Source organism: Pantherophis guttatus, chromosome 6 (genome assembly GCF_059756535.1).
Source record: "Pantherophis guttatus breed Tessera chromosome 6, ASM5975653v1, whole genome shotgun sequence".
Taxonomy (NCBI): Eukaryota; Metazoa; Chordata; class Lepidosauria; order Squamata; family Colubridae; genus Pantherophis; species Pantherophis guttatus.
The window spans coordinates 3,719,122-3,741,633 of NC_142068.1; the positions used below are offsets into that span (position 1 = coordinate 3,719,122).

The 22,512-nt window shown below is 44.3% G+C and overlaps 1 protein-coding gene across 2 annotated transcripts in view; it reads left to right on the forward strand.

The window, feature by feature from the left end:
* The window catches only part of ARMC9 (armadillo repeat containing 9), a 138,813-nt gene that overhangs the window by 90,917 nt on the left and 25,384 nt on the right, over positions 1-22,512 (forward strand). For both annotated transcript variants that reach the window (XM_087872020.1, XM_087872019.1), the window contains 2 exons: positions 12,533-12,637; positions 14,138-14,253. In XM_087872020.1, coding sequence (XP_087728146.1) covers positions 12,533-12,637; positions 14,138-14,253 — 221 coding nt within the window. The remainder of the gene's footprint in view (positions 1-12,532; positions 12,638-14,137; positions 14,254-22,512) is intronic.

The following is a 22,512-nucleotide window of genomic DNA, read 5'->3' on the forward strand; positions in this document are numbered from 1 at the left end:
CCCGCCATCTTGCAAATCCCAAAGGTGTTTTTTCTTTCAAGAGGCAACTGGACTTTCTGGTTTTTCTTTTGAAGACGTTTCGCTTCTCATCCAAGAAGCTTCTTCGGCTCTGACTGAATGGTGGGGAACGGAAGGATTTATATTCCTTGCAGACAGCTGGTCATCTGCGTCCTTTTTAGAGACCACTTGGAAGTTTACCTGTGTCCTCAGGGACACCTGAGTGGTGCAAATGGGTGTGGAGCCTTCTGGGAACTGCTGAAAGGAGCTGCGTTGTAGACGGGAGATATTTATTTATTTATTTATTAGTCGCATTTTTATGCCGCCCAACTCCCGAGGGACTCCGGGGGGCTTACAACAGAGAATAAAACAATGCGAACAATAATAAAACAATGCAAACAATAGATGACGTCTTCTTACGCTAAGGGCTTTTTAAGGTTAAAACAAGCAATTTCTACCACTTTTTTTAAAAAAAAAACTTAAGAACATGGCTCATCTGAGCCACATTGTCATCACATTGCTGTTTCCGTTCATTTCCGTTTCTCGTTTGTTTGCATTAATCACCCCAAATATTCCACTTGGGCTGGAGTCTAAATCTTTTCCCCTTTTAAATGTAAATTTTTAATTTGTTTTTAAATTATTGGGTATTTTAAATTTGTCTCGGCCAAATTATCTAATTCGTTTTTATTCTGTTTTAAATTTTTTGTATTTATGTGTTTTATTCTGTGGCCGTTCACCGCCCTGAGTCCTTTGGGAGTAGGGCGGTATATAAATCCAATAAAAACAAAACAAAAAAAAAACAAATGGAATTACGTAATTATGCTTTATGTGATTAAGTCACAGTTATTAAAATCAGAAGCTGTCAAATTTGCAGATGTCACCGGAAAAAAATAAAATATGGGTTATATAGGGATATCCTTCAAGAGAACATTAGAATATTATATGTATTGCCTTGTCGGTAAATAATTCATCTAAGAAAAGGAGAGGCTTACTTCATTGTCAAACAAAATACTGACTTTTCAATGTTTACATTAAAGCCACTTCTCTGCTGGTGTTGTTGAGAAGCCGCCAATTTTAATTGGCAGAGCGGACCTGCAAAGCAAGTTTGAATTTTGAGCCTTTGAGTAACAAAAGTGGTTTTTTTATTTGCTCAGTGCGTGTTCTACATTTATTCATTTCTGAATTGGTTCTCGAAATGGCTTGGGAAAAAAAATGTGATGATATACGTAATTTCTGTGCAATCATTGCGCGGAAAAGCACATCGCTCCTTAACTACGAATAGGCCTGCGGACCCAGACTACACGGGTATTCCTTGATTTACGACAGCAATTGAGTCCAAAATTGCTGTTGCTGAGTGAGACGTTTGCGAAGTGAGTTTTTGCCTCATTTTTACGACTTTTCTTATCACAGTTGTCAAATTAGTAACCCGGTTGTTAAGTGAATCCGGCTTTCCCATTGTTGGCAAAGGTCGCAAAAGGGGAATCGCGCGACCCGGGGACACTGTCGCCGTCATAAATATGAACCAGTTGCCAAGCTTCCGAACGTAAATCACTGTGACTATGGGGATGTTGCAACAGTCCTAAGTGTGAGAAACGGTCCCGAGGCACTTTTTCCAGTGCTGTCGTAACTTCGAACGGTCACTAAATGAAGTGTTGTAAGTCAAGGACTACCTGTAAAAAGTTGCACTGACCTAGAAGGCGATCTGTGACATGGAGTGTCTCTTGGATGATGGATGGGGCTGGGCTGGGCCAGTCCTTCATTGGAATTAATTTCTTCCTGGGAGGCAGGATTTGCAAGTTCCATTAGGAAGGAGAACTACGACAATGAAAGGCCTGGAGACAAAAGCATCGGAAGTTGCTGAAATTAGATTTGGGCAGTCTAGAGAAAAGAAGGACTACGGGGGACATGATAGCAGTCTTCCAGGATTTGAGGGGCTGCCCCAAAGAAGAGGGGGGGGGGGTTCAACTTATTTCCCAAAGGACCAGAAAACAGGGCAAGAAACAATGGATGGAAACTAATCCAGGAGAGAATCAACCTGGAATTAAGGAGAAACTTATTAACAGTGAGGACAATTACCGTATTTTTCGGAGTATAAGACGCACCTTTCCCCCCCCCTAAAAGGGGGTGAAAATTTAGGTGCGTCTTATACATCGAATGTAGCCCCGCCTACCCACTGGCCCCCACCCTTCGGCCTCTGCCTTCCAGCAATTTACCTCCTTGCAAGCAAACAGCAAGAAAAAACAGCTCCTTTTAGCTTCAGCACAGCCTAATTAGCACAAGTTGATTGGATCGGCCTCCCGACTCTCAGCTGATTTGCTCTCAGCTGTTTTTGTGCAGAGCTCTGCTCTGCTGCTTGCTGCAAGGAGGTAAATTGCTGGGAGCAGATTTTTTTTTTCCTTGTGCTAATCAAGCTATGCTGAAAACGAAAATGAAAGTAAAGCAGGCTGTTTGCTGCAACGAGGCAAAATTGCTCAGAGGCAGAGGGAGATTTCTTTTTCTTCTTTTCCTCACCAAAAACGGTAGGTACGTCTTATACTTCGAAAAATACGGTAAGTTGTGGGTGCTCCATCACTGGAGGTTTTCAAGAAGAGACTGGACAGCCATTTGTCTGAAATGGTATAGGGCCGTGATGGCGAACCTATGGCACGCATGCCACAGGTGGCACGCAGCGCCCTCTCTGATGGCACGCGAGCCATTGCCCCAGTTCAGCTCCGCTGCGCATGCATACACCCCTCCCGCCGGGCCAGCTTTTAAAAGCCTCTGACGATCCCAGCTGACTTGCCTGATCGGCAGAGGCTTTTTTCTTTTTAAAAACATTTTTTCTATAACCTCTTCGGCCGAAGAGGTTGTAGAAAATATGCTTTTAAAAGCCTCTGATGATCCCAGCTGAGCTGCACGATCATCAGAGGCTTTTTTTTTTTAACTTTTAAAAGCATTTTTTCTACAACCTCTTCGGCTGAAGAGGTTATTAAAAAAATGCTTTTAAAAGCCTCTGACGATCCCAGCTGAGTTGCCTGATCGGCAGAGGCTTTTTTTCCTTTTAAAAACATTTTTTCTATCACCTCTTCAGCCGAAGAGGTTGTAAAAAAAAAAAAAATGCTTTTAAAAGCCTCTAATGATCCCAGCTGAGCCTCACGATCATCAGAGGCTTTTTTTTTTAACTTTTAAAAGCATTTTTTCAGCCAAAGAGGTTGTAGAAAAAATGCTTTTAAATTTTTTTTTAAAAAAGCCTCTGATGATTGCGCGGCTCAGCTGAGCATGGGGGGGGGCAGGGATTTTTGCTACCCGTTTGGACAACAGAGGACACCTCTGTAGACACACAGGATTACAGGTAGTCCTCGGCTTACGACCACAACGGAGGTCGGAATGATGGTGGTCGCTCATGGTCATTAAGCAGGACACCCACGTGATGCCCTCACTTAACGACCACAATGCTGGCTCTCCCCATTGTGAGATCGTTAAACGGATCGTGGGATGCCTTGGGGTGGGGGAGGCCACACTGCAGCCCCTCTCCAGCTGACATGTGACCTACCCGGGCGCCTCACACACACTCACACATTCACACGCACAACACACCCACACTGAAGAGGTCAGCTTAAAGGCGATTTGTCTTTTATTTATTATTATTATTTATTTATTTATTCAATTTATATACCGCCCTTCTCCTATTGGACTCAGGGCGGTGCACAGCCAAGGATAAAAAACATAACCAATACAAAATTTAAAATCAATTAAAAGAATTATACAGCTTTGGCCCACAATTTAAAACAATCCAATTAAAACCCAATTTACACTTAAAAAGCTAAAAAGAGCTAAAAAAGGGGGGGGGTGTTTCACGCCAGCCCTGCTTGATGGAAAAGAAAAGTTTTTAGGGCACGGCGAAAGGCCCGGATTTTCAGATAGTTAAACTATCAATGATCAGATAGTTAAGCATACAGTGATATCTGGCCGATTTTATTGAACCTGACCGGATCAAATTCCTGGAAAATTAATTCGTGCCAAGGATAACGGAAGCATTGATAGCTGTGCCATGGTGTGCCTATTTGGTCACCAATTGTTTTCCGAGTGCATTTCAAGGTGCTGCTTGTTATTATCTGAAGCACTTCCTGGCATATGGAGCCCAATGATTGGAGGAACTGCCTGGCCAAAATAGTTTCTGCTCGCCCCGTGAGAACAGGCAGGGTGGGTACCCTCCAGGTCATCTATCAGGAGCTAAGTCTGCTTATATGGTGTAAGCCACCCCAGAGTCTTTGGATATGAGATGGGTGGCAAATGAATTTCAGAGAGAGAGAGAGAGAGAGAGAGAGAGAGAGAGAGACATAGGTAGTAACAATAAAGATGAGATAGATAGATAGATAGATAGATAGATAGATAGATAGATAGATAGAGATAGAAAGAAAGAAAGAAAGAAAGAAAGAAAGAAAGAAAGAAAGAAAGAAAGAAAGAAAGAAAGAAAGAAAGAGCCTGGTGGCGCAGCAGACTAATAGCCTGTTATTAACATTCAGCTGCCTGCAATTGCAAGTTCGAATCTCGCCAAGGCTCAAGGTTGACTCAGCCTTCCATCCTTTCTAAGGTGGGTAAATTGAGGACCCAGTTTGTGGGGGCAATAAGCTGACTTTGTATAAAATATACAAAAATATGAAGGCTATTGCTTAACACATTGTAAGCCGCCCTAAGTCTCCGGAGAAGGGCGGCATATAAATCAAATTTAAAAAAAAAAGAAAGAAAGAAAGAAAGAAAGAAAGAAAGAAAGAAAGAAAGAAAGAAAGAAAGAAAGAAAGAAAGATAAAAAGAAAGAAAAAATATAGATAGATAGATAGATAGATAGATAGATAGATAGATAGATAGTGGATAGAGCCTTGGTGGTGCAGCGGACTAAAGTGCTGTTAAGTAGCACTTAGCTGCGAGCTGCCTGCAATTATTGCGAGTTCAAATCTCACCAGGTCCGCCTTCCATCCTTCCGAGGTAGGTAAAATGAGGACCTGGATTGTGGGAGCAATAAGCTGACTTTGTATAAAAAAGAACACCGCTTAGAGAGGGGGGTGGGCGAAAGCCCTACTAAGCAGGTATATACAAAAGTATGAAGGCTATTGCTTAACGCATTGTAAGCCGCCCTGAGTCTCCGGAGAAGGGCGGCATATAATCGAATCAATAAATAAATAGAGAGAGAGGGAGGGAGAGAGAGAGAGAGAGAGACATAGGTAGTAACAATAGAGATAGATAGAGAAAATGGATAGATAGAAATGGATAGATAAATAGATGAGAGAGAGAGAGATGGATGGATGGATGGATGGACGGACGGACAGCTGATGATAGTCTTTTATTTATTTGTCAAGTACGTATTAGATAATATATATAAGTATAAGCATGAATTGAATACATAAAACGAATACAATTAAAGGGAGCATTAGGAGAGGGACGGCAGGCACGCTGGTGCTCTTATGCACGCCCCTTACAGACCTCTGAGGAATGGGGTGAGGTCAACAGTAGACAGTCTTAAGGTTAAAGTTTTAGGGGTTTTGGGATGAAACCACAGAGTCAGGTAGTGCATTCCAGGCATTGACCACTCCGTTGCTGAAGTCGTATTTTCTGCAGTCGAGTTTGGAGCGGTTTACCTTGAGTTTGTATCTATCGTGCGCTCGTGTATTATTGCGGTTGAAGCTGAAATAGTCATTGACAAGGTAGGACATTGTGGCAGATGATTTTATGAGCTACGTTCCTCAATATGACAGTTACTTGAGGGGCCGTCACAGAGAAAAGAGGATGGAACGTGTCCTCCAAAGGACCAGAGGGCAGGACGAGAAGTAACAGGCGGAAGCTGGTTAAGGAGAAATCCCAACCTAGAAGCGAGGAGAAATTGTCTGATTCTGAGAACAGTTCGTTAATCGATGGAATATCGATAGTCCTCGATGTACGGCCACAATGGAGCCCAGGTCCTCTTCCCTTCTACGTCACAGACCATTGTAATGTGACAGGATCTCTGGACTCACCACGTGCTAAGTTGTGTCTCGTGGGTTCAACAGCCACAACCGCAGAGGAGAGCGCTTTCATTTCCTGCAGAAAGACAGATGTTTATCGGGAGTTTGGCAAGCCAGGTCCTTTCACGATTTGGAAGGCAGTTGGGTTCCTCTGCTGCTTCCCCTCTGGAAGCATCGGATGCAGCTCTTGGCTGGGATGGTTGGGATGATAACAGGATACAGATAGTCCTCGACTTATAACCGTTGGCTTAGTGACCGTTCAAAGTTACAACGGCGGTGAAAAAAGGGACCATTTTTTTGCACGCTTATGACCGTTGCAGGATCCCCACGATGACGTGAATGACATTCGGGTGCTTGGCGACTGAGTCGCATTTATGACCGTCGCAGTGTCATGTGCCCGTAGGTCATGCGATCTCCTTCTGGAAACCTCCTGACAAGCAAAGTCGACAGGGGAAGCCAGATTCACTTAACCACCGTGTGACTTGAAATAGAAATAGAATAAACAGAGTTGGAAGGGACCTCGGAGGTCTTCTAGTCCAACCCCCTGCCCAGGCAGGAAACTCTACACCACTTCAGACAAATTTATCTATTTTTATTTATTTATTTATTTATTATATTTCTATACCGCCTTTCTCCCGTAGGACTCAAGTCGAGAAAAATATCGACACACAAACATCATAAAATTGCTAATTAAAATTATTACTTAGTTTGGTCAATTAAATAAAACCTAGAATTAGATAACATTTAAAAAAAATTTAAATTTTTAAATTGGACAAATGGTTGTCCAACATATTCTTCAAAACTTCCAGTGTTGGAGCAGCCACAACTTCTGGGGGCAAGAGCCTTGGTAGTACAGTGGTCTAAGGCACCCTGTTATTGGTTATTAAGACCAGCTGCCTGCAATTACTGCAAGTTCGAATCTCGCCAAGGCTCAAGGTTGACTCAGCCTTCCATCCTTTCTAAGGTAGGTAAATTGAGGACCCAGTTTGTGGGGGTAATAAGCTGACTTTGTATAAATATATACAAAAGTATGAAGGCTATTGCTTAACGCCTTGTAAGCCGCCCTGAGTCTCCGGAGAAGGGCGGCATATAAATCAAATTAAAAAAAAAAAAGTTGTTCCACGGATTAATTGTTCTGTCAGGAAATTTCTCCTTAGTTCTAAGTTGCTTCTCTCCTTGATTAGTTTCCACCCATTGCTTCTTGTCCTGCCTTCAGGTGCTTTGGAGAATAGCTTGACTCCTTCTTCTTTGGGGCAGCCCCTGAGATATTGGAAGACTGCCATCATGTCTCTCCTAGTCCTTCTTTTCATTAAACTAGACATACCCAGTTCCTGCAACCGTTCTTCATAGGTTTTAGCCTCCAGTCCCCTAATCCTCTTTGTTGCTCTTCTCTAGAATCTAGATTCTCTAGATCCTCTTTCTAGAATCTCCACATCTTTTTTACATCGTGGCGACCAAAAACTGAATGCAATATTCCAAGTGTGACCTTACCAAGGCATTATACCAAGACTAATTTAAGAACTGTGGCGATCCACTTAACAAATGCGGCAAGAAAAGTCACATAAAAGGGAGCAAAACTCACTTAACAAATTTCTCATTTAGCAACATAAAAGTGGGGCTCAGAGTAAAAAGAGAAGGATTGAGCTGGGCGTAAAAACGGTAAGTTCTATTAGTAAATAGAACCTCCATGATTAGGTGCGCACAAACCACTAAATAGTAAGTACCTAAAAGAGCACAAAGCAGAGACATCACCCTGCCAACAAAAGTGCGTATAGTCAAGGCGATGGTCTTCCCAGTTGCAATGTCTGGCTGTGAAAGTTGGACCACAAGGAAGGCTGAGAAGGCCAAAGAATGGAGGCCGTTGAACTCTGGTGCTGGAGAAGACTCCTGCGAGTCCCTTGGACTGCAAGGCGATCTAACCGGTCAGTCCTAGAGGAGATCAACCCTGACTGCTCTTTCGAAGGCCAGATCCTGAGGATGAAACTCAAATGCTTTGGCCAAATGCTAATGAGAAAGAAGGACTCCCTGGAGAAGAGCCTAATGCTGGGAACGATGGAGGGCAAAAGAAGAAGAAGGGGACGACAGAGAACGAGGTGGCTGGATGGAGTCACTGAAGCAGTTGGCGTGAGCTTAAATGGACTCCAGAGGATGGTAGAGGACAGGAAGTGTTGGAGGAACATTGTCCATGGGGTTGCGATGGGTCAGGCACAACTTCGCAACTAACAACAACAAAAGGGCACTAAGAACATTGCTATTCTCACTGTGAGGAAGTTTCTCCTTAGTTCCAGGTTGCTTCTCTCCTTGATGAGTTTCCCTCCATTGCTTCTTGTCCTGCCTTCAGGGGCTTTGGAGAATAGCTTGACTCCTTCTTCTTTGGGGCAGCCCCTGAGATATTGGAACACTGTTATCATGTCTCCCCTAGTCCTTCTTTTCATTAAACTAGACATACCCAGTTCCTGCAACCGTTCTTCATAGGTTTTAGCCTCCAGTTCCCTAATTGTTGTTGCTCTTCTCTGCACTTGCTAAAGAGAATCCGAAAACAGTGCAGAAGAGGCATTCGGCCGGCATCTAACCTTCCTTCTGACATTTCTGCTTCTAACGGCCTCCGGGCAAATCCTTGCATTACAAAAGTGATCCGTAGGCCATACCATTCTAAAAAAAGCTACAGGTCTATGGGATAATCCCTTGCAGATACGTGGGTGCCGTGTGTTTTCTCTTTCAAACCATCGTTTATTGACGCACCTGGTGGGTTTGGAATGTGAGAAAGTTAAAGGTTGCAAAGGTGGGATTGTGCAATCGAAGGGCAGGCTGCATTGTTGGAGGAAGAGGAAACGGTAGCATCCTGAAACCGTCAGCCTCTCCCCTCCCCTCCCCTCCCCGTGCCGAGGGCGTTCAAGGAACATGTGAATTTCAGCCTGTGACACAAAGTGGTTTATGTGCCTCCCCACCGAATCCAAAGCAAGGGAGAGAAAGGGGAGCTGTCCAAAGGCATCTTGGTTTTTAGAGTGTTGGAAACCCCCAAACCATCTGCTCTTTAAAGTTAGGGGTGCAGCTTTTCAATGCTGCTGCCTTGACAGGTGTCTTGGGTCAGATTAGATCTTCCTTTCTCTCTCTTTCTTTCTTTCTTTCTTTCTTTCTTTCTTCCTTCCTTCCTTCCTTCCTTCCTTCCTTCCTTCCTTCCTTCTTACCCTCCTTCCTTCCTTCGTTCCTCTTTCTTTCTTTATACCTTTCTTTCTTTCTTTCTTCCTTCCTTTCCTTCCTTCCTTCCTTCCTTTCTTTCTTTCTTTCTATCTATCTTCCTTCCTTCCCTTCTTTCCTTCCTTCCCTCCTTCCTTCCTCTTTCTTTCTTTATATCTTTCTTTCTATCTTCCTTCCTTCCATCTTTCCTTTCTTCTTTCTTTCTTTCTTTCTTTCTTTCTTTCTATCTTCCTTCCTTCCATCTTTCCCTCCTTCCTTCCTTCGTTCCTTTCTTTCTTTCTTTCTTTCTTTCTATCTTCCTTCCTTCCATCTTTCCCTCCTTCCTTCCTTCGTTCCTTTCTTTCTTTCTTTCTTTCTTTATATCTTTCTTTCTTCCTTCCCTTCTTTCCTTCCTTCCATCCTTCCTTCTTTCTTTCTTTCTTTCTTTCTTCCTTCCCTTCTTTCCTTCCTTCCTTCCTTCCTTCCTTCCTTCTTTCTTTCTTTCTTTTTTCTTTCTTTCTATCTTCCTTCCTTCCTTCCATCTTTCCCTCCTTCCTTCCTTCGTTCCTCTTTCTTTCTTTATCTTTCTTCCTTCCTTCCTTCCTTCCTTCCTTCCTTCCTTCCTTCCTTCCTTCCTTCTTTCTTTCTTCCTTCCTTCCTTCCATCTTTCCCTCCTTCCTTCCTTCCTCTTCCTTCCTTCCATCTTTCCCTCCTTCCTTCCTTCCTCTTCCTTCCTTCCTTCCTTCCTTCCTTCCTTCCTTCCTTCCTTCCTTTCTTTCTCAATATCATTTATCTATTTAGAACAAGAGGTAGGGAACGATGGCCCCTTTCTGACTTCTGGACTTCAACTCCCAGAATTCCTGAGCCCACATGGCTGCCTTAGGAATTCTGGGAGTTGAAGGCCACAGGTTGTAAATGGGATGGATAACTAATAGCCCCATTAAGACTTGTGGACTTCAATTCCCAGCATGGCTGCCTTAGGAATTCTGGGAATCGAAGTCCACAGGTTGTAAAAGGGATGGATAACTAATAATAGTTATATTATTATGATAACTAATAGTAATGGATAACTTGGTCTGTTGTGTGGATGTTTGGGTGGTTTAGGGGTGGAGAATTGTGGTGGGTGGGAGTGTGTTTGGGGATTATGTGTGTTGGACCTAGTCTTTGGGTGTTAAGTGAATTTTGTTGTATGGGTATACTGTGTATACACATAAATTGACAATAAAGTATATTATTATTTATTTAATAGCCCCATTATGACTGGTGGACTTCGATTCTCAGCATGGCTGGCTCAGGAATTCTGGGAGTTGAAGTCCACAAATCATAAAAGGGCCACCTTCCCCCAGCCCTGATTTAAAAGGAAGATTTTATTGGGGGCAGACACAGTTTTGAGCCTGGCTTCGGTGAGAATTCGTTTGGCTGGTTTCTGTTCTCTGCCTCTTGACTTTTCTTATGTCCACAATGCTCAATTTAATGCATTACGCCTATTAAATTTGAGCAGCACAAATTTCCTTTAGATCAGGACAGAGTGTTGATTCCCAGCCTGCGAAAGGTACAAGAATGTTATATGCCATAAAAGCAGATGGATTGTTTCCTGTTGGCATCTCTTGTGATTCAGAGCGTAGTTATGTAGCTGAACTACTCACTCTGTCTCAACTGACACAGCGAACAATTCCTGCCAGGGACCATTAATGTGAGGAGGAAATCCGTGTGTGCTTAAGATACTTTCAGCACTTTTGAGAGGTGCTCCCAAGTTCATGGTGAGAACCAGTCCTCGACATACGACCCAAAATTTCTGTTGCTAGGTTGAGACATTTGCTGAGTGAATTTGGCCCCATTTTACAACACTCCTTGCCACGGGGGTTAAGCGAATCTCTGCAGTGGTTAAATTAGACAATATGGTTGTTAAGTGAATCAGGCTTCCCCTATTGGCTTTGCTTGTCAGAAGGTCACGAAACATGATCTCATAACCCCGGGACACTGCCACCATCATAAATACGAGTCGGACTCGGTTGCCTCTGAAATTTGACGGTGTGATCATGGGGTTGCTAAGTGTGAAAAATGGTTATAAGTCACTTTTTTTCAGTGCCATTGTAACTCTGAACAGTCATGAAATGAACTCTGGTAAGTCGAAGGCTACCTGTAGTTGTTAAGATGCTGACCTGGAAATTGGGAGACCGAGAGTTCTAGTACTGCCTTAGGCATGATAGTCAGCTGGGAGACTTTGGCCCAATCACCAGGAGATGGTGACTTCAAGTCCCATCTTAGGTATGAACGCTGGTTGGGTGATTTTAGACCAATCACCAGGAGACGGTGAGTTCTAATCCCATTTTAGGTATGAATGCTGGTTGGGTGATTTTAGACCAATCACCAGGAGACGGTGAATTCTAGTCCTATCTTAGGTATGAACGCTGGTTGGGTGATTTTAGACCAATCACCAGGAGACGGTGAGTTCTAGTCCCATCTTAGGTATGAACGCTGGTTGGGTGATTTTAGACCAATCACCAGGAGACGGTGAGTTCTAGTCCCATCTTAGGTATGAACGCTGGTTGGGTGATTTTAGACCAATCACCAGGAGACGGTGAGTTCTAGTCCCATCTTAGGTATGAACGCTGGTTGGGTGATTTTAGACCAATCACCAGGAGATGGTGAGTTCTAGATTTGGGGCCAATCACCAGGAGACATTGAGTGCTAGTCCCACCTTAGGCATGAAGGCCAGTTGGGAAACTTTGGCCCAATCACCAGGAGATGGTGAGTTCTAGTCCCACCTTAGGCATTAAAAGGCCAATTGGGAGACTTTGGCCCAGGGCTGGAATCCAGCAGGTTCTGACAGGTTCTGGAGAACCGGTAGCGGAAATTTTGAGTAGTTCAGAGAACCGGCAAATGCCACCTCTGGCTGGCCCCAGAGTGGGGTGGGAATGGGGATTTTGCAGTATCCTTTCCCTGCCATGCCCACCAAGCCACGCCCATAGAACCGGTAGTAAAAAAAACTTGAATTTCACCACTGCTTTGGCCCAATCACTGGGAGATGGTGAGTTCTAGTCCCGCCTTGGACATAAAGTCAGCTGGGAGACTTTGGGCCAATCACCAGGAGAAGGTGAATTCTAGTCCCTCCTTACGCTTGAAAGCCGATTGGATGACTTTGGCCCAATCACCAGGAGGGAGGGAGTTCTAGTCCTGCCTTAGGCATGAAATCCAGTTGGATATCCTTGGCCAGTCACTTGCTCAGCCCAACCGACCTCACAGGGTTGTTGTTGTAGGGAAAAGAGGAGCAGGAAGAAGTATTAGTTACGTTTACCACCTTGAGTTACCTACAAAGTAATAAAGTCAGCATCAAATCTAATAAATCGATGACTCTTTCTGGGGCTTTCTCGTGGCAGGAGGACCACAACGGCATGGAGGCCGATCTGGACAAAGATGAAGTATTACAAGCCCAGCAGGGTGAGCTTTCCGGAGAGAAACTCCTGACCACCGAATATTTGGGAGTAAGTACATACAATGGCAAGACTCCGCAGCCCATAAGGCTCCACGGGCTATATTTTCAACGCACGGTCAGTGGGAGGTGGCTCTCCGAGCTTCGAAGCTCCGTGTACCTGCTGACGAGTCTTCACACATTCATAGACCTGGGCCTTTGCAAAACCAGTGTTTGGAGTGGGGGAAAGAGACGGTTGTTGCCCCTAAGTGTAGTGTGTTTGATGCACAACCCTGTGGCCCTCTGTGGCTTACAAGACTGGCCGATCGCTCCTTTCTCCTAAAGACCAAACTGGACTCTTCCAGTTAATTTGGATTTTTGGGGTCCACTAGAAGGCTCCCCAGTTCCTCTAGGTTGAAGGCCTTGGCAGTTTGAAGGTGTGTGGACTTCAACTCCCAGAATTCCTCAGCCACCAAAGACCCCCACGTTCTTCTTGTCGACGTCCTCCTCCTCCTCCTTCTCCTCCTCTTCCCTTGTAGCACTGATCATGTTACCCAGTTAGGTCATGAAATGTCTGCAAGAAAGCAACCAGGCTCAGAGAGCATCAAGGACCTCACAGTTCTCCTCCACCTTTCCTCCTCCTCACTTCTGTCACTGATGTTGTTACCTACGGTAGTTGGGTCATGTCTACAAGAAAGCAACTAAGCTCACAGAGCACCCCATATCCCACATTTGTACTCCTTCTCTTCCTCTTCTCTTCTTCTTCCTCTCTTCTTCTTCCTCTTCCTCTTCTCTTCCTCTTCTCTTCCTCTTCTCTTCCTCTTCCTCTCTTCTTCTTCCTCTTCCTCTTCCTCTTCTCTTCCTCTTCTCTTCCTCTTCTCTTTTATTCTTCTTCTCTTCCTCTTCTCTTCCTCTTCTTCTTTTCCTCTTCTCTTCCTCTTCCTCTCCTCTTCCTCTTCTCCTTCCTTCTATTCCTCTTCCTCTTCTCTCCTCTTCTCTTCTTCTCTTCTCTTCCTCTTCTCTCCTCATCCCCTTGCTCTTCCTCTTCTCTTCCTCTTCTCTTTTATTCTTCTTCTCTTCCTCTTCTTCTTCTTCTTTTTCTCTTCTCTTCTTCTCTTCCTCTTCCTCTCCTCTTCCTCTTCTCCTTCCTTCTCTTCCTCTTCTCTCCTCTTCTCTCCTCTTCCTCTTTTCTTCCTCTTCTCTTCTCGTCCCCTTGCTCTTCCTCTTCTCCATCTCTTCTCTTCTTTTCCTCTTCTCTTTTCTTCTTCTTCTCTTTTCTTCTTCTTCTCTTCCTCTTTTCTCCTCTTCCTCTTCTCTTCTCTTCTTCTTCTCTTCCTCTTCTTCTTCTTTTCCTCTTCTCTTCCTCTTCTCTTCTCTTCTCTTCTCTCCTCTCCCTGATTATGTTACCCAGTAAGGCCATGAGATGTCTGCAAGAAAGCAACCAAGTTCAGAGAGCACGAAGACCCCCACAGTCCTCCTCCTCTCCCCACCCCCCCAAGTGGTCTTCCAATCAATGCTAGCCTAAACAGGCCAACTTTTCTCCTTTTCTCATCTCTGCCTCTTCTCATCTCAGATCATGACCAACACGCCGAAAGCCCGGAAGAAGGCCATGCCCGGCCTCCATCACAGTGTGGACGAGCCTCTTCAGAGACCCGTGACCCCTGGCTACCACAGGGCCCATTACCCAACGTAAGTCTGGGCAGACCCACCAAAACCTGGAGAGCCTTTTCCTTTTAGGGATGCTTCTGATTCATAGAGATGGAATTCAGAGACGAAAAGGCACTGACGAAATAAAAGGCAACCACAGCCACGAGGAAAATGGAGCTTGTTGTGGGTTCTTTTTGTGTTTTTTTTTTAAAAAAAGAAGGTTCCTTTAGAAAAATGGGGGCCAGAAAGAACATGAGGTACAGTTAGTCCTCGACCTACGCCCACAATTGAGCCCAGCATTTCTGTTGCTAAGCGAAACATCTTGCAAGTCAGCTTTGCCCCATTTTACGACCACGGTTGTTAAGTGAACCACTGCAGTTGTTAAGTTGTAGCATGGTTGTTAAGTGAATCTGGCTTCCCCGTGGACTTCACATGTCAGAAGGTCGCAAAAGGGAATCACATAACCCTGGGACACTGCGACCGCCATAAATATGAGTCAGTTGCAAAGTCTCTTGAGTTTTGATCGTGTGACCGTGGGATGCTGCAACGGTCGTAAGTGTGAAAACGGTCATAAGTCACTTTTTGCAATGCCGTTGTAACTTCAGGTGCTTGCCGATTGGTGTGTATTTGCGACAGTTGTAGCATCCTGGGGTCACTTAATTGCCATTTGCAACCTTCCCATCTGCCTTCCGACCAGCAAAATCAAAGGTGGAAGTGGGATTCATTTAACGACCGTGATTCGCTTAACAACAGCAGCAATTTGCTTGACAGGTTGCAAAATGAGGTGCGACTCACTTAACCACTGTCTTGCTTAGCAAGTCTCATCTTACTTGTGGTTATAAATCGAAGTTTACTTGTACCCTCTGGTAGATTTGTAGACAGTCCTCGACTTACAACAGTTCATTTAGTGACCATTCGAAGTTACAATGGCATTTGAAAAAAAGGGACTTATGGCCATTTTTCACACTTAGGACCACTGCAGCATCCCCATGGCTACATGATTGACATGTTTGACCATTGGTTTCATATATATGACAGTTTTTGGTTTTTTTTTTAATTTGATTTATATGCCGCCCTTCTCCGGAGACTCAGGGCGGCTTACAATGCGTTAAGCAATAGCCTTCATCCTTTTGTATATTTATACAAAGTCAGCTTATTGCCCCCACAAACTGGGTCCTCAATTTACCTACCTTAGAAAGGATGGAAGGCTGAGTCAACCTTGAGCCTGGGGAGATTCGAACCTGCAGTAATTGCAGGCAGCTGGTCTTAATAACAGGGTGCTTTAAACCACTGTACTACCAAGGCTCAAGGTTGCAGCGTCCCGGGGTCACATGATTCCCTTTTGCGACCTTCCTGCAAGCAAAGCCAATGGGGGAAGCCAGATTCACTTAACAACCGTGCTCCTCACTTAACAACTGCAACGATTCACTTAGCAAATGTGGCCAGAAGTCGTAAAATGGGGCAAAGCTCCACAAATTTCTCACTTCGCAACATACATGTTGCTCTCAATTCTGGTCGTATGTCAAAGAATACCGGTACACACAAATTCATACAAATTCCTGTTACATTTACTTGTTTTTAGAATAACAGGATAAGATAGGGATAGGATATAGGATAGGTTAGGATAGGAGATAGGATAGGTTAGGAGATACCCTGTTTCACCCAAAAATAAGACCCAGCCGGAAAAGAAATCCTAGCATGATTTTTCAGGATGCTCGTAATATAAGCCCTACCCCAAAAATAAGCCCCAGTTAAGATCGTCAACCAGATGGATGCATTTAATACCGTATTTCCCCCAAAATAAGACCTAACCAGAAAATAAGCCCTAATGCGTCTTTTAAAGCAAAAATTAATATAAGACCCGGTCTTATAAACTCCTCTGTCTACTGACGATCTTAACGGGCTTATTTTTGGGGTAGGGCTTATATTACGAGCATCCTGAAAAATCATGCTAGTGTTCTGTCCCCGTCTCACACGCACACACACCAACAGACGTCCAAGAGTTAAAGACCAAACCAGCCGACGAAATCCTTTTCCTTATGATAACGGAACTTGGCAGCAACCTAGTGGCTGCCTGCCAAGAGTTTATTACTACAAAGGAAAGAGATAACTTCTCTCCGCTTCTGGTACATCAAAGTAAAAAGCTCAATAATTACAGAGTCAATCAAGTCCAGAGATAATCCAGGAAAGTCTATAGCAAAAGTCCGGCAATGCGGAATGGCGTGGAAGCTTTCAGCTTTGTTCATCACAAGGTTTGACTGGCCACCACGCTCCCTTTTATACCCTGTGGGGTGTGGTCCAGTGACTCAGCCTAATCTTGGGCACGCCTTTTCTTCTGTTGCGCGCGCTTATCTCTGTGACGCTGGCGTGGATCCAGCCAAGACTCATTACCCTCATCACTGTCCATCTGTGGCTGCGTGGACGTGCTTGGCCCCGACCCTATCTCTTGCCCTTCGGCGGATACCGAAGGCATTGCCAGAGAGGAGGGTCCTGGAGAGGGAGGCCTTGCCAACTCCTCTCCTTCACTCTCGGAGTCCTCTCCTGCCGATGACACAGGCTCAGGTAACGGAGCCACAATAGCTAGGCTTTATTTTCCGGTTGGGTCTTATTTTTGGGGAAACAGGGTAGGATAGGAAAGATTATAGGATAGGAGATAGGATAGGATAGAAAAGAGGATAGGATAGGACAGGGGTCAGCAACCTGCGGCTCTGGAGCCGCATGTGGCTCTTTCTCCCCTCTGCTGTGGCTCCCTGTCACTCAAAATATGCGTCACAACCGCCAGTGTGCGACACCCGCCGGCACGCGATTTATTGAGCTTTTCAATCCCCGGTAGGCCAGCCATGGATAAATCCAAGAAAAGAAAAGTTTCAGAAGAAAACGGAACGTTTAATTCAACTACATATGCTAGTTTTGTGGCTGCTCAAGAAATAGTCAGACACGGGAAGAGTTTTGTGGCTCCTGGTGTTTTCTTTTCTGTGGGAAACGGGTCCAAATGGCTCTTGGAGTGCTTAAAGTTGCAGACCCCTGGGATAGGAGATAGGATAGCCTTTATTGCCATCTTTTTCTGTGAGCACACTGGCAATTTCTATGACGGTTGCAAAGTAGGTGGGGGTATTAAATTTTGACAGCGCATCCCTGGGTGGGTGGGTGCGTCACAGCACTCTGAACCCGAGGCTCGGCTTGTGGGTCCATTTTTGGCAGTGGGCTGCTAGTTTCCGACCTCTGGTGCGAGACCTTTCCCTTCGGGTTTGTACCAGAGGGAACCGAACCGAAGCAGCTAAAATGCACCCCGGCCAAAATAAACAAATTAAGAGAGATTGAAAGTCAGGAGGAATGTAAAGATCGTGAAGAGATACACCTTACCCTGCTCCTTGGAAAGCTCAAGGGCTCACGAACGGGAGATCTACAGGGAGATAATCGTCCACCTGCTTTGCAAAATTGCTGCCGTTATTTTTTTTATTTTTATGGCTTTGTTGTTGTTGTTTTAAGAAACCAGCCTGTTTCTCAGGCTTTGCTCCTTACCTTACCAGTTAGAACCATTAATCATCGGAGGGGCTTGTCTCCAGAAATTTTGAGTACTCCAACACCGGAGGCTTTTAAGAAGAGATTGGGCAGACATTTGTCTGAAATAGGGTCTCCTGCCTTAAGTAGGGGGTTGGACTAGAAGACCTCCAAGGTCCCTTCTCTTCTCTTCTCTTCTCTTCTCTTCTCTTCTCTTCTCTTCTCTTCTCTTCTCTTCTCTTCTCTTCTCTTCTCTTTTCTCTCCTCTCCTCTCCTCTTCTCTCCTTTGGGCCAATCGTTGGGAGACGGTGAGTTCTAATCTTGCTTTAGGCATAAAAGCCTGCTGGGTAACTTTGGGCCAATCACTAGGAGATTGGGATTTCTAGTTCTGCCTTAGGCATGAAAGCCAGCTGGGTAACTTTGGGCCAATCGCTAGGAGATTGGGAGTTCTAGTCCTGTCTTGCGCATGAAAGGCAGCTGAGTAACTCTGGGCCAATCACTAGGAGATTGGGAGTTCTAGTCCTGCCTTACACATGAAAGGCAGCTGCGTGACTTTGGGCCAATCGCTGGGAGATTGGGAGTTCTAGTCCTGCCTTAGGGATGAAAGCCAGCTGAGTAACTTTGGGCCAATTGCTAGGAGATTGGGAGTTCTAGTCCTGCCTTAGAGATGAAAGGCAGCTGCGTGACTTTGGGCCAATCACCAGGAGACTCGGAATTCTAATCCCACTTTAGGCATGAAAGCCAACTGCATGACTTTGGATCAATTCCTCTCTGTCCCACCTCACAGGATTGTTGTTTTGGGGGAAATAAAAGGAGGAAGGAGTATTAGCTATATTTGTAACGCAGAGTTACTTACAGAAATAATAAAGGTGATAAATCTCATTTTTTACGACCCTGTAATCCCTTAATTATTCAGGGTAGAGTCGGGGCTTCTGGATGGAGTTGAGGGTTTACTAGCCGGATGCCCTTCCTGATGCCTACATGGAGTTTGCAGCAGATATTTTCTCTTTGTGCCCTGAGAGAGAAACATTTGCCGCTACCCAGGATTGAACTCTCAACCTTCTGAGTGGGAGGCAAGCGTACCTGACCACCATGTCTCTCAATAAAGGTGGTAAACAAACAAACAAACAATAATAAACAAACAAACAAATAATAATAAACAAACAAACAAATATATAAATCATCCGGAGATGGCATGAAAGCTGGCTAGGTGACTTTGGGCCTATTACGAAACTGGAAGTTTCTTCAAACCAGCTATAGAGGGGAAAAAAATAAAAATAAAACGGAAGACTCTTTGTATTTGCCGGCTCAGACACACAAAGAATGCATTGATCAAAATCATGTCCAATATTCTAAATATATGGAAAGAGCACCTTATTTATTCCCCAATCCTGCAAAAAAAAAAAAATAATAATTGATAAATTTCCTTTAAAAGAAGCCTTTCAAATGACTTTATACATATCTGGAAGGCAACAGGTACAAACGTTAAATAAAAAAATTCAATGATTTAATGGCATTTAGGCAATACGCATGAGCAAGTTAAAATAGAATACAGGTGGTCCTCGACTTACAGCAGTTCATTTAATGAACCGTTCAAAGTTACGAAGGCACTGAAAAAAGGGACTTAGGACCATTTTTCCCAGTTACAACCTTTGCAGCATCCCCCACAGTCACATGATCGAAATTCAGATCCTTGGCAACCGGATCATACTTAACGACCGTTGCAGTGTCACTGGGGTCACGTGATCCCGTTTTGCGACCTCCTCACAAGCAAAATCAACAAGGAATCTAGATTCACTTAACAACCAGTTTACTAACTTATCAACGGCAGTGATTCACTTAACCACTTGTGGCAAGAAAGGTCGTAAAAAAAGGGGGGCCAAATTCACTCAGCAACAGAAATTGTGGGCTCCATCGGGGTCATAAATCGAGGAACGCCTGCACTTAGTAACCACGCAGGGTTTTTCCTCCCCCAGGAAAAAAAACAGACAGAGAGGATGAAATTCAACTTTTGAATAATCTTCCCTAGAATGATGTACCCTTAAAATGAAGGCTCCAATTTTTAATGTTTTAATGGTTTTCCAAAAAGATACATTTTTGGGGGGGGGGCAGATTTGAGGTCTAGTTCATAAACCATTCTTTATGGTTTTATGGCGTTTTCCAAGCAACGGGAAATTGCAATTTCCTTTTCAGCTGGATTTGCAAAAACTCCCTCGCCCTCAGCTAGGGACGGTCTCTCTTCTAAATTGCATGCGTTGCTTTCTTTCTATTTTTTGGTCGCGTTTCCAAAGCCTCAGCTGGAAAGCAGAGGCATTCTGTTCCAAAGGCTCATTTCTTATCTCCCAAGGTCTAAGAAGTCCTGAGATCTTCTGTAGAATTGGCAATCTGTAAGGCCACTCACCTTACTCAGGTGGAGAAACGCTGTTCTACACAGATCCATCAAGATTTGGTCTGATAACCAGCAGTGCAGACAGTTTACAACTCCAGTTTTCATCTGAATCAGGAAAGACTCTGATTGCTTAGTGACTGACGGGCCAAGGAACTGATTCCAATTCAGATAGGCCATTGGTGGAACAAAAATGGCTCTTTGTTGTTTGAAAGTACAGGTGGTCCTTGATGTATGACCACAACGGAGCCCGAAAATTTCCGTTGCTAAGCGAGACAGTTGCTGAGTGAGTTTTCGCTCGCTTTACGACCTTCCAGGTCCCTTCCGGGTCTGTCATTCTGTGATTCTATGATTTAGAGAAGACGATTCTCCCAAAACGTTCTGAGGGCCAAGCAACTCTACCAGCCATGCCTGATCTGCTTGCCTCTTCTGGAGGCTCGCCCGCTTTTGAAGCAAAGAGTGGAGTTTGCGAAGCAACTTCGATGCCTTTGAGTCCATATTGGCTTCTCTCAGCCTTCTCCCCCACAGTCGGGTCAAATCCTTCCGGGGTGGCCCAGTTTTTTGGATTGCCTGTAGCACCATCACCCCCAAACCACCCACTCAGATTTTTTGAGGTATTATGAGATGGCTCCATCCTGAAGTCCCTCAGGACGCCCTGAAGGATTATTTGCCACCTTCTCTGGAGCCACCCAACCTGGAAAGCTAGTGAGCATCTAGAAGAGGTTGTCCATCTCCAGTGCCCAGTACAAGAAATCCCACACCGTTAGACTAACCCTAAAAACAAAAGATAAAAGGAGATACAGAATACTATTCCACATAGATTTTTATCAGCGGTTAGATACACAAGGTAGAAGTTGGCATGCGAAAGGATCAGGTGAGGTGGGCGTGGAAAGAGATGTGATTTTTAATATTCGATATAGAAATGTAAGTATTGGAATGATAGGTAAGTTGACATACTAGAAACGTGATGGTGAACTTATGGCACATGTGCCACAGGTGGTACGTGGAGCCATATCTGTGGACACGCGAGCCTCAGCGCCAGTGTCCATGCGCGCGCCAGCCAGCTGATTTTTGGCTGGGCCCCTCCCCTCCCAGGAGACTCCACGTGGCCCATTTTGGATGCCGGGTAAGTACAGGGCTTGGCATTTTTGGCCTCTGGAGGGCCTGCGAGGGGGTGGGGGAGGCCGTTTTCCCCTCCCCAGGCTCCAAGAAAGTCTCTGGAGTCTGGGGAAGGTTAAAAAACAGGCCTATTGGGCTCACCGGAAGTCGGGAAATGGGCCCTTTCTGGGGAGGCCTGCTAGGGCCAAAATGGGGCACGGGGGAGTCGTGCACGCATGCACGGTGGGGCGTGGCATGGGGGGGCATGCACAAGACCCCCCCACCTTCCCCATGCTTTTGGCACACGACGGCAAAAAGGTTAGCCATCATTGTAGTAGAATATGATGGTCAGAAACTATTGTACAACACTAGCATTGTTTAAAATAGTATATTGTTTGATGGCAGGGTGGATAAAAATCAATGATTTTTTTAAAAAAATCAAAAAAATCAGATTTTTTTTTATTTAAATCGGATTTTTTTGATTTAAATAGGATTTTTTTTATTTTTATCGAATTTATTTTAATAAAAAACTTTTGGGGTAAAAATCTATCGTAAGATAGTTTTCTATTTAAGATACATAAATAATTTAGTTTATTGAGCATGAAACGGAGCTGAGTTATGTAGCAGGAGGCTGTATATTCTGCAACACTGGGACTATCGGTGAGTCAACAGCGGGTCAAAGGAGTAGCAGAGATGACCGTTGCTCTTTAAAAATTATGATTTAAATCGAGTCGATTTAAATCAAGCCTTTTTACTAGGGATTTAAATCATGATTTAAATTGTGATTTAAATCAACTCGATTTAAATCAAATCCACCCTGTTTGATGGTAAGTGGAATGCCAGGACAATTACGCTGTATTCAATATATTCATATGTAAACAATAAAAATATATCTAAAAAAGAAGAAAGAAAGAAAGAAAGAAAGAAAGAAAGAAAGAAAGAAAGAAAGAAAGAAAGAAAGAAAGAAAGAAAGAAAGAAATCCCACACCAACTGAGTCCAGTGGAGATATCGGGCGGCATATAAATCGCATTAAACTTAAATTTAAATTTAAACTGGTCTCCCGTTGCTTAACCTTGGTAGGAGAAATCTGAGAAGGCAAAGCAGATTACTTTCGTCTCAGGGATCACATTGCCAGATGTGGAGCAACGAAGATGATGAAGGGACTGGAGGCTAAAACATACGAAGAACGGTTGCAGGAACTGGGCATGGCTAGTTTAATGAAAAGAAGGACTAGGGGAGACACGATAGCAGCCTTCCAATATCTCGGGGGCTGCCCCAAAGAAGAAGGAGTCAAGCTATTCTCCAAAGCACCTGA